This window comes from Protopterus annectens, chromosome 1.part0, assembly GCF_019279795.1.
Source record: "Protopterus annectens isolate FY-2018-M chromosome 1.part0, PAN1.0, whole genome shotgun sequence".
Taxonomy (NCBI): Eukaryota; Metazoa; Chordata; order Ceratodontiformes; family Protopteridae; genus Protopterus; species Protopterus annectens.
In genome coordinates this window covers 1,282,371,239-1,282,384,080 of record NC_056725.1, presented here as the reverse complement: position 1 = coordinate 1,282,384,080, position 12,842 = coordinate 1,282,371,239, and the positions used below count along the sequence as shown (strand labels likewise).

The 12,842-nt window shown below is 37.3% G+C and overlaps 1 protein-coding gene across 6 annotated transcripts in view; it reads left to right on the top strand.

The window, feature by feature from the left end:
* The window catches only part of NEDD4L (NEDD4 like E3 ubiquitin protein ligase), a 3,335,946-nt gene that overhangs the window by 3,276,477 nt on the left and 46,627 nt on the right, over positions 1–12,842 (top strand). For all 6 annotated transcript variants that reach the window (XM_044066167.1, XM_044066169.1, XM_044066164.1 and 3 more), the window contains one exon: positions 2,932–2,992. In XM_044066167.1, coding sequence (XP_043922102.1) covers positions 2,932–2,992 — 61 coding nt within the window. The remainder of the gene's footprint in view (positions 1–2,931; positions 2,993–12,842) is intronic.

The window sequence follows — 12,842 nt, the reverse complement described above, 5'->3', positions numbered from 1 at the left end:
TCCAATTTGATTCTCGGCCGGAGCGCCTTCTGTGTGGAGTCTGCATGTCCTCCCCGCGGTTGAGTAACATTAAAGACATGCAGGTAGGTATGTGCGTGAATGGGTGTGCCTTCGACGGTTGGGCGTCAGGCTGGCAACTCGGCACCGTAAAAAATCCACTGCCAATCATTAACTGATTGGAGTTCCGCTGTGGCGACCCCTAACCGGGAAAAACCTAAAGACATTACTTTAGACATAATATAAAAACATTGGTTAAAAATAGATAAAAGTTATAGTATATTTAGCGACAAAGCCAGGGGAGAGAAATTGAAGTAAGGAAGTGAGTGAAGAAGGGAGAGTAAGGAGGGGTAAGGTATGAATAGGTACTTGTTCATATTTAGGGATGCAGTTTATCCTGGTGTTGAGCAAGAACAAAGACAGCTTTTGGTTAGGAAGTCTTTCAGAATGGTTTTGAAGGATGAGAGGGAGGGTATTGACCTGATGGATGCAGATAAGGAGTTCCAGGCCTTAGCAACATGGTATGAGGACTGACAAATCCCAGCAAATTTGATAGGTTTGCAAACATACAGGAGTATTTATTCATTGGATCATAATGACCAACTAGGAACATAGCTGTCTAGAATGGTATTTAGTGCTGAATAAGCAGATGGATTCTGGATAATTTTATATTTCGTAAGAATCTGTGTATATGTTAGTTGATGGGATAGTTCTAACTAATGTAGAATTCTTTAGTGCTATACAGTGATGGCTTCTGAAAAGGGTATTTGCTGCAAATTTAACAGTTTTGTTTTCACTTTATTCATGTTTTGATATTTGTGATGCATGAAGGTTAGTAAGGCTGGGAGCACCGTAAAGAAGTGTGGGGAGGAGATATAGTGGCAAGTGTTGCTTTAGTTTTGTTGTTGAGAAAGTTTTTGGCTTTGTAAAGCATCCCTCGTTTTTGATGAGTTTCTCTTAAGCAATTTTGTATATGTAGATCTAATCCCCAATAATTTGCTGATATGTGATTTCAGTGGTTGTATTATCGAGAGAGGACTTTAATTATTTTTTTTCCCTGGGAGAGGGATTTGGGGAGAAAGTAGTGTTTTTAAGGGTTGAGCATGAGTTGCGAGTTGCAAAGCCATGTTTCAGTTGCTGTTAAAGCTTCCTGAGTAATTTTTTGGAGGTGTGCCATTTTATCAGATGTGCAAATGAGAGTGGAATCATTTGTGTACTGTATTAGGGAAGGCTGTTGTGTGGATATGTGGAGGGCATTGGTGAGAATATTAAAGAGGAGGAGACCAAGGATGGAGCCTTGGTCCTATATAAATCTGATGTAGGTAAGAGCTCATTTAACTTGACTGGGAACCCTTGACAACGTTTTGGGGCAACCAGAGAGAAAAACTGTGGTCAGTACATTGTCATTATGTTCTAGGTGTTAGTAGTCCTGGTCCAGATGGAAGTAGTTTCAGAGGTTGTAGTAGGTATGAGTTTGACTGAGAGTGATGCAATAGTGTCCTGATAAAGCTATCTGAATGTTAGGGTACATTGTATTTCCATTATCTCTCCTTACTTACTACAAAGTTTCTGTTTTCTTTTCCCATTTTTGTACAAGTTATGATTTTATTGGAACTTGTAGGAACTATAGTGAAGCTATGCAATGTGTAAAATCGAGCAGTGTTTCTACTGACATAGTCTCTTGTATTTCTATTTGTACATGTGAGCATATGGAAACACTTTGTGCAGTTTTTGGGCATGAGATTAATACTATTTGCCTACATCAATATATGTACATTTTTCCTTTCTCAGTCATTACATTTTTGGAACATTTTCTAATGAAAAGCTTCATAAAATTTTTATTATACGACTGGCCATTAACATGCTAAAATGAGCACGCTGATTGGCCAGCCCAACCAGCGTGCCTGTTGTAAATCCGAGAATATAACAATGGAAAAAGATCCGGTCACCCAGGCTTTTTCTGTTGGTATATTCTTTCATTTTAGCTTTTTTCGACAAAAATAAAAACAAAATTTGTAGTCCTTAGGATTCCGGACATACGAGAGAGACACCATGCAGAAAATACAAGGCAAATCAGGCACATTGTTTAAAAACTAAAGACACGTACCTGATTTCCCTTGAATTTCCTCCATTCTGTCTCTCTCCTACCCTAAACTTACCAAATCTTTTTTTTTTTATAAATTAAAAAAAAAAAAAAAAAAAAAAGGAAAAGCAGAGCAAAGGAGATCATCTTTTCTCCGTTGCTTACTTTCCCGAGCATTGATGTATTGGGTATGCGTGGGAACGCAAGTCCCATACGCATGTGTAGTACATCAACACAAGTGAGCAGTATGCCACTAGCCACGGAAGAACAGTAATGCACTGTTATACAAAGAGGTTATTTAAGAAAAGTAAGTATTTTTTTTCTTAAATAATTTCATCGTATGATAGCAATAACTGACTCCGTGGTTGAGGTATACTGAAATTTACCCACGGTTGGCTTTATTTAATCACATGGGCTTCACCCTCGTGATTAAACCACGCCAACTGTGGGTAAATCTTCAGTATACTACACTGACGTCGTCAGTTATTGCTGTATTAAAGCATGGTCCAGATATCCTTCGGTGACATCACCTTAGGGATAATATGAAGCGCTTCCCTAGCCTTTAATGGAGGTCTCCTTTGTGTATTAGTTGTGGATTACAGTTAGTCTGTGCATGCATTTCATGCTCTCCATAAAGTAATGTGACTGAAATTCAAGTTCTTTTGTATTAGTAGAAAATGAGGCAGTGCTGATGTTTATGAGAAGAAAGTCATCCTTTTTATGTTAAATCTGATGTAAAGCTTTCTTTAAGGAGCTTTGCAGCAGTCTTCAGTGAATGAATATAGCTAGAAGTACTGTGTCTCCAGTGTCTGAGTTTTAAGTGTAATTTTTTTTCTGTGTATTTTATGCAGCCTTGTCATCCAGTGGAGATTTGTGAATCGGGTTCAAAAGCAGATGAATGCCTTCTTAGAGGTAAGGGACTAGATGTTAAGATGCCACTTTTTGTGTCCGCAGAAGCATGCTTAACATCTGCAGTGGACTTATCTGTGCACATCTGTATGCATAGCAAGCATGCTTAACATCTGCAGTGGACTTATCTGTGCACGTCTGTGTGCATGAGAGTGATATGTTTGTATAATTGGCCATAAAAGAGTACTCTGTTCTCTTGCTTGTGTCTGCCTTAAAGATGTAATTATGATCTGGTGGCATACTGTAGTGCAGTGGAAATGAATGTTTTGTTTGAATCTAATAATTGTGATCTAGTGATAAAAGTTTTATGTTATTGGGAAACTTTCTTATCTGTTGTTGACATTATCTTGTTGTTCCCTGCAAGACCTGTCAAAATGGCCTTCTGTGATTGCTTCCATAGGTAATCTGTGTAATCAAGGCAATAGTTAACATTTTCTCATATGGCTTCCACAATAATCATGAGCTTTGTGTCTTTTTAAAAGAAGCTATACATTGTATGTATGGTTCACTCAGACATTTCTGCTTTCCTTTGCATGAAATATAGACTTGTGCTGTACTACTTTATGTGGTCTCCATAGAAGAGAGTTCAACGTGTTTTAGACTTTTTCCCCATATCCTTCTGCCTTTACACTGTTGCTTCATCATTGTCATATAACTTCTTAATTTAATTAGAAGGTACTTCACCATCATCATGATTTTGTCACTAGCTGCACTTACTCCTTACTCTTTTTTATTCTTTATTTGTTAAGAATTCCACAGCTGATCTTGTAATATTTGTAGCAGCAGTTCTTAATGGGTTCACAGATGTTTACTAGGCTAACAACCACAAGGGCCTTTTTAAGCCTAGCCATACATCCCAAATCTCTGATAAGTTCTGATACCCTTAATAAGTGTAAGCATGGGCCTGGGCGATGAACCATTTACAGGTTGCCTGTGTCCATTAGAGACATAGGTGCCAAACCAGGGATGAATTTCCTGTTCCCCATCCAATTGTCCAAGTTGCACTTCAGTTGGGTTAGGGAGGAACTCTGCTTTACAAGGATGAGGATCCTGTTCCATAGATGGGGTAGTCTCTGGGATACATACCTATCTCTGCAGCATGTCCAGTTTATATCACAAGAAAAGTTTAAGTCTTTAGAACAGGTAATTCTGGTGCTGTTTGTTTTGTGGATATGCAGGAGGTCCATCAGAGTGGGGTCTGACAATGCCCTATATGCCAGACATAGATCTCCCCTCAACAGCCTGTAGAAACAGAATACAGGGTAGGGCCTTGAGGCGATCTGCACAGGACATTTTACTTACACCCTGTATTCTTTTAGTGAGGAACCTCTGTGGACTTTCCAGTTGTTGGATATGTCTGGTTGGGTACATAGCAAAGGGGGCACTGTACTCAATGATAGGTCTGATGAATGCTGAATATAGTGGAACAATGGCTTCCTTGGACCTAGATGCCATATCTTTGTTTATAAGTTGTGCAACATAGAATGATTTCCTCACTACTGTAGACACATGATGGTCAAAGCCTAGATTACTGTATGCGTGTCCCTAAGTCCCTGACTACTGAGTCAGTTCTAAGGGGTGTGTTGTCAGTTTGGTAGTTACCAGGGGTAGATGACTTCCTGAAGGATACTGTTAAGTATTTCTTGGCGTTTGGTTTTAGTCCATGGCTCTGACATCATTTGTTTGTCCGTGTCGGCCCATCCTGGAGAACATTTGTGTCAGTGTGGGATTCAATGATCGCTTCTAATTTGTAATCATCTGCAAATTTAGTCAGCCAGAGACCATTGACATTGGCCTTGACTTCAAAGAAGTAAATGCCAAGAAGGAGCGGTCCAAGGGTTATCCCTGAGGGACTCCACATGTGACTGACCTCTTTGTAGAGGAGGACTTCCCAATTCTAACCTCCTGGGTCCTGTCTGTAAGTCAGTTGGCTATCCACCAGTTGACATATGGGATTGTACCTAGCCTCTTCAGTTTGTCAACAATGTTTGAGTGGGGTATTGCGTCAAATGCCTTGGTAAGGTCAAGGTAGGTAGTGTGAGCAGTTATGCCCTCATCCATTGCTTTGGTAAGCTTCTCAAAGAAGTCCACTAGGTTGAGTAGGCATGATCTGCCCTTGATGAAACCAGACTGGGTTGAGTCCATTGTCTGGAGGTTTACTGCATCTCTGTTGATCATCTCCATGATAATTCTTTCCATGGATTTGCATATGAGACTAGTGAGACTTACAGGTCTGTTTCAGGGTCTGTAGATGGCGCACCTTTGTGTATGTCTGCACTGAGTATCAGGGCTGTAGCTAGGTCAGTTGCTGTCCTGAACAGGTCCCCAATAGGTGCCCTCCCCCCAATATAGTTGAGGACAAACCAAAAAGTCCACAATTCAAATACAAAAGGGCTGATATGTTATTACATAATTGGCCTTTCAAAAGCTATGGAAAGAGCTACACTAGCTCCTTGCTACAATTCCTGACACATACATGTGAGTGTGTATATATACATATGGACACACACACACACACACACACACACACACACACATACAGTGCAAACAAATCATTTAAGTTGCTGTAATGTCTAACAGCTGCTTAAATGAGTTATCAGTAGTATTGCCCATAAAAAGCAATTACACACTTACTGTAATGTAAGCCATTGTAGCAACAATTTGACATTTCTTTATTTAAAATTAAACATAAAATCACAAATACATTTATAGTTTTGAAATCATTACAGCTGTGAAGCTCAGTCTCCTCTCGAACTGTGTCATTGTTAATTTTATTTTATTTATTTTTTTTTGTATTTATGGTTTATGAAATATTAGCATTTCTTTTACATGGTTTAAAAATGATTTTGGTAGAAACCTTTCAGCGCTACAGAATTCCCATTAAAGTTTTCAAGAATCAAACTCTGTAATTAGCTAATGCTGCTTAGGGTACAAAGAGTTAATATGAAACTGTGCCTAGCCTTGCATTTTTCACCTTTAAAATATTTTGAATCGTTGTGCCACAGATGCACTGCTGGTTCTGTATCGTACTACTGTTGTGGTGGAATGGTTTCACATCATTTGCATTGCCATTGTTTATAAGAGCAGCACATAGTGAACGGACACAAAAAATAACTTTTGATAGTGTCCACAGTCTAATAGTTGTGTAACAGCAGCACTGGAAATTGTAGGTAAGTTTCTATTGTTGCTGCTTCTCACAAAACGTTGTAGACTAGGTATCAAGGTTGTGCAGTATTCCTTTACAGCTTTTGTCAGCTGTTGTGCACTTCTGATTCATGATGAAATATGAACAAAAAATGGCACACACGGAGCTGGAGAGCAGCTGATGTAGTAAAAACAAGGATGATATCACCAGTAGATTCAAAGTACAAACAATGTATTCCACACAAAATATATGCACAAGCTTTTGTCCCTGCTCAGACAGGAACTTCCTCAGAGTAATTCAGTTAGTAAAACACACTTAATTTAAATACTAAATAGGCATACAATCAATCCTAAAAACCATGCCCCCCCTTTTTTTTACTACACTGCTAGTAAAATATATCTTAAACAATAAATAAACTTTATCTCATCTCTAAAATACAATACATCCCCTAAAACATTCACTAAAACAACTATTTAAATTTTATTTTTAAAATATAATACACTTAAAACATTTCTCAGTAATTTTCATCTTTCCAGAGCTTTTAGTTTTAAAAAACATGCAAGTGAGAAGCTGTCATTTAATCCTGGCCATTGCAGGGAATTCATCCTTAATTGCCACAGGGCTTCTTGTTTTTCTAATATTAATGCCCACGGCCCACCCCTTATATCTGGTTTTATTGTCTCCAAAATACCAAATTTAAAAGTATGGTCGGGATATTCAATGTTATGTCTGGCTAAGGCATTTGTTTCTTTCTTGTTCCTTATATCTCTTACATGTTCGTAAATTCTGCTTTTTAATTTCCACTCTGTTTTGCCTATATAAAAACATGGGCATTTTGTGCAAACTGCGCAATATACTACTTTCTCTGTTGTGCATGTGCCTTTACTGGTAATCTTCACTATGGTATTGTTGATGTTAAATTAACTTACCCTCATAGATGTAGCAACAATAATTGCAGGTCCCACATTTTTTTCATGTAGCCATTTTGTTGGTTCACATTTGCATTTTCTAAAACATTTTTTATAGTTCTGTCTTTTTTATATACAATAGTAGGTAGTTCACCTACTATATTTCTGGTGTCCCTATTATTAGTTAATACCACTCAATTTTTAAGTAGGATGTCAGCTACATTCTTACTACTTTTATTAAAACTTGTGATGAATGCACTATTGAATTTCTTCTCCTCAGATGTCTCAGTATTTTGACCTATTTCTTGAGCCTGTGATTGTATACTTATGCTAGTTATGACCTCCCTGTCATTCCCTTCTATTTTTTTGTGCTGTTTTTGATCTAGTAATGGCTTAAAATGTCCCCTCTCTCTTTTATTTACCACTTCTAACATCATGCCATTTATTAGTGAATTGGGGTATCCCGTCTTCTGAAACATGTCTTTCAGGCGACCACATTCATCTAGGAAACTTTCAAATTCAGATACCATTCATGCAGCCCTTACATATTGACCTTTTAATACAGCTTTCTTTTGCTTGAATGGATGAGAGCTACTAAAATGTAAAAAGCTGTTTGAATATGTTGGTTTTTGATAAATTTCACCTTTAAGCACCATAGATACTCTGTCTTTTATTAGCCTCACATTTATGTATGTATTTCATCAACTCCAACCGTATGTGTGAATCTAATAAAAGGGGTATACCCATTCATATATTCTAAAAACTCAGGAATAGTCTCAACTGGCCCCTCCCAGTACATAAAAATATCATCCAAAAATCTTGTATAACATATACAGTGGGAGAAATAATTTGAATTAAATAAATATTTTTTCTCCCACTGTAACATTATGATGTTAGCATATGTCCCACCACAAGCTGAACCCATTGAGATGCCTTCCGTTTGCAAATAGTATACTCCATCAAATAGAATAAAGTTGTTATGCAAAACGGTACTTAATAGATGTTCAGAATTATTAATTTTTATCTCTGGTACATTCTTTTCCAAAATATACTCACAAAACCATTCTACCCCTATCTCATGGGGTTGTTGTTACATATATGTGGGTAGTTCATTTAACATTAACAATACCATATTGAAGATTACCAGTAAAGGCACATGCACAACAGAGAAAGTAGTATATTGCGCAGTTTGCACAAAATGCCCATGTTTTTATATAGGCAAAACAGAGTGGAAATTAAAAGGTAGAATTTACGAACATGTAAGAGATATAAGGAACAAGAAAGAAACAAATGCCTTAGCCAGACATAACATTGAATATCCTGACCATACTTTTAAATTTGGTATTTTGGAGGCAATAAAACCAGATATAAGGGGTGGGCCGTGGACATTAATATTAGAAAAACAAGAAGTCATATGGCAATTAAGGATGTCCCTGTGGTCGCGTGGGTTTCTTCCGGGTGCTCCGGTTTCCACCCACATCCCAAAGACATGTTGCAGTTGGATTGGACACTCTAAATTGGCCCTAGGTGTGAGTCCGTGTGTGTGTGTGCCTTCTGTGGAAGGTTGGGCACCGGGCTGGCAACTCAACACCATAAAACTCCACTGCCAATCATGAGCGGACAGGTGATACACTGTGACGACCCCTAACCGGGAAAAGCCGAAAGAAGAAGAAGACTATTTAGCAGAAAGCTGTACTTTGAAAGCAGCATTGTATTCTTAACATTTTTAAATAAGTAATACTTTCATAATAGATTGAATAAACTTTAGCATTTTGCTACACATTAAGGGTTTACTTTGTGTAAAATAAGATGAAGAAATGGAGATTACCAGAGAACTACATTTGGAAGCATTTATTTCAAGTAAATTGGTAAGCATGGACAGCATTGATCCCACTGTGCCATAGCCACACCCTTTTCTAGTTGACCACACCCTTCCTTTTGGCCCCACCCATTCAGCTGTCCCCTGCAGCCCCCCTTTGATTTGAAGTCACCAGCTGCCACTGATGCCTACGTTTAAAAGTTGTACCCAAAGGGCTCAGAATGTGGCGGTTTCCAACAGGTTTGGTCTGTAATTCCCCCTTCTGCAAAGAATTGCTTAATATGTTTGATCATCATGGGTTTGAATACCTTGAGCTGGTTATTAAACATAACCAAGCTGATATTGCAACTCTTAGTAAGGAGGCTGAGGATCTGGATACATTTATTGTTAATAATACATCACATACAAATAATTTGTATGAGTATAACCGCATCTTCAAAAGCATTGAAAGTCAGTTGGAAGGTATAAAACAATCGTAAAATGAAAAAGATTGAAAGAGGTAGGGTGGACTATGCCAATAATTCTGCGTACCCAGAACTCCCACGTTCACAAATGTGGGATAGTAGGTACAGAAATAATTTGGCAGCTAATGAAAATGAAGGTGACTCTTTTTTAGACCAATAGGAAGAGTTCCCACAACTGAGGCGCTCAGAATGTGTCAGAGCCAGGAGCAACCAGAACACATTCCAGAAGGAAACCCCTGAAATGAATTTGGGGGAAGAGGCAATTACAACCAACATCAGAGGGGGAACACAAGGGGGAATTACAAAGGGAGGAACCGTACCTGGAATTAAATCCTAAACCATATCCCACAATCATTGAGAACGTCACTAAAGACTTTAAAGTATTTAACTATTCTGATGTACCTATCTGTGAAAAATGATGTGATATTTTTTCTAAGGGTCTATCTTTTGTACGTGAACAAAAGTTGAGTATTCGTCAAGCACTGGTAGACCTGACACTCTTTGTTAGAAAATTGAATTTAAATATGCTGTTTCAAAATGTCAGTTATACAGGGAACCCCTTGTATGTATCGAGTACTTATAACCCTCCCATACACCCCTCCCTACAGTTATTCGAACATGTCTGTGAGATTGATCTTCGTAGTTTAAATACCCTGAATTCTATGGATGTAGCCCAGAATTTGTCTAGAGATGAAAATGAGTTATTAAGGTCTATTCAAAGAAAAAAAGCGATCAGGGTTATGAAAACAGACAAGGGAGGTGGAGTTGCTATCATGTGCATGGAATTGTACAACATAAAAATGAAAAATATACTTGAAGGGTGCTTCTGTAAAAGGGCATCACTAAATGAATTTAATGGGGCATTGAGAAAAATAAAAAAATGAAATGAATGACCTCTTTATAGAGGGAAGCATTTCTATAGATAGAAGAACTGAATTACATGCTTGTTTCCCACCCAAAAGTCTCTTGTATGTTTGGTTTACCTAAACTGCATAAAGATCTACATGACCCCCAATGAGACCCATTGTAGATGCCCATGGTTCTGCCATACAACCCATAGCAAAGTACTTAGACACCAGATTAAAGAAGTTTGTATCTAAAGAGAAAAGTATCTGTAGAGACTCGTGGGATTTTCTACAAAGAATAAATCAGTTGGATTATAGCGAAGGTGGTTATTTTATTACTATAGGTGTGAAAGACTTCTATACTGTTATACCCCATGAGATAGGGGTAGAATGGTTTTGTGAGTATCTTTTGGAAAAGAATGTACCACAGGTAAAAATTAATAATTTTGAACATCTATTAAGTATTGTTTTGCTTAACAACTTCATTCTATTTGATGGAGTGTACTATTTGCAAACGGAAGGCGTCTCAATGGGTTCAGCTTGTGGTGGGACATATGCTAACATCGTAATGTTACAGTGGGAGAAAAAATATTTATTTGATTCAAATTATTTCTCCCACTGTATATGTTATACGAGATTTTTGGATGATATTTTTATGTACTGGGAGGGGCCAGGTGAGACTATTCCTGAGTTTCGAGAATATTAGAATGGGTGTACCCTTTTTCTTAGATTCACACATACGGTTGGAGTTGATGAAATACCATACATAGATGTGAGGCTAATAAGTATTTAAGGTGTGTAAAGCTGAAATTTATCGAAAACCAAGATATCCAAACAGCTTTTTACATTTTAGTAGCTCTCATCCATTTAAGCAAAAGAAAGCTGTATTAAAGGGTCAATATGTAAGGGCTGCACGAATGATATCTGAATTTGAAAGTTTCCTAGATGAATGTGATTGCCTGAAAGACATGTTTCAGAAGAGGGGATACCCCAATTCACTAATAAATGGCGTGATGTTAGAAGTGGTAAGTAAAAGAGAGAGGGGACATTTTAAGCCATTACTAGATCAAAACATCACGAAGAAATAGAAGGGAATGACAGGGAGGTCATAACTAGCATAAGTATGCAATCACAGACTCAAGAAATAGGTCAAAATACTGAGACATCTGAGGAGAAGAAATTCAGTAGTGCATTCATCACAATTTTTAATAAAAGTAAGAATGCAGCTGACATCCTATTTAAAAATTGGGTGATATTAACTAATAATAGAGACACCAGAAATATAGTAGGTGAACTACCTACTATTGTATATAAAAAAGGCAGAACTGCAAAAAATGTTTTAGAAAATGCAAATGTGAACCAACAAAATGGCTACATGAAAAAATGTGTTACGTCTTTGTGGGTAGTTCATTTAACATCAACAATACCATAGTGAAGATTACCAGTAAAGGCACATGCACAACAGAGAAAGTAGTATATTGCGCACTTTGCACAAAATGCCCATGTTTTTATATAGGCAAAAGAGAGTGGAAATTAAAAAGCAGAATTTACGAATATGTAAGAGATATAAGGAACAAGAAAGAAACAAATGCCTTAGCCAGACATAACATTCAATACCCTGGCCATACTTTTAAATTTGGTATTTTGGGGACAATACAACCAGATATAAGGGGTGAGCCATGGGCATTAATATTAGAAAAACAAGAAGCCCTATGGCAATTAAGGATGAATTCCCTGCAATGGCCAGGATTAAATGACAGCTTCTCACTTGCATGTTTTTTAAAACTAAAAGCTCTGGAAAGATGAAAATTACTGAGAAATGTTTTAAGTGTATTATATTTCAAAAATAAAATTTAAATAGTTGTTTTAGTGAATGTTTTGGGGAATGTATTGCATTTTAGAGATGAGATAAAGTTTATTTATTGTTTAAGATATATTTTACTAGCAGTGTAGTAAAAAAGGGGGGGGCGTGGTTTTTAGGATTGATTGTATGCCTATTTAGTATTTAAATGAAGTGTGTTTTACTGACTGCCTATTTAGGATTTAAATGAAGTGTGTTTTACTGACTGCCTATTTAGGATTTAAATGAAGTGTGTTTTACTAACTGAATTACTTTGAAGAAGTTCCTAACTGAGCATGGACGAAAGCTTGTGCATATACTTTGTGTGGAGTAAATTGTTTCTACTTTGAATCTACTGGTGAAATCATCCTTGTTTTTACTGCATCAGCTGCTCTCCAGCTCAGTGTGCGCCATTTTTTGTTCATTACTGGTTACTTTGCATTTTTTTCTCATGATGAAATATGTTAGAAACTTGTTTAGATCATTTAATTTGATTTTTTTCAAATTTATGTCTAAATTAAAATATAGTAAATTTTAAGAGTTTATACATTTGCATTACTTTCACCTCTTCATAGCACTGACACTTACCTTAGCTAGGGTGTTGAATGATCTGGTAGTGAAAAACCTGAGATCAGCTATATTATTCTTTATTGGTTCATCTTGGTCTGTGTTCAGCATGTGATATGTTTGACCATGTTATCATTTGGGAATGTCTTTGGACTTACTGTGGACTCTCTGGTAAAGTTTTGACTGGTTTGCTGTGTGCCTCTCCTTTTGAACACAGAAGGCAGTGTCTGGGACTTGATTCATCTCCCCTTTCCCTCTTATCTCT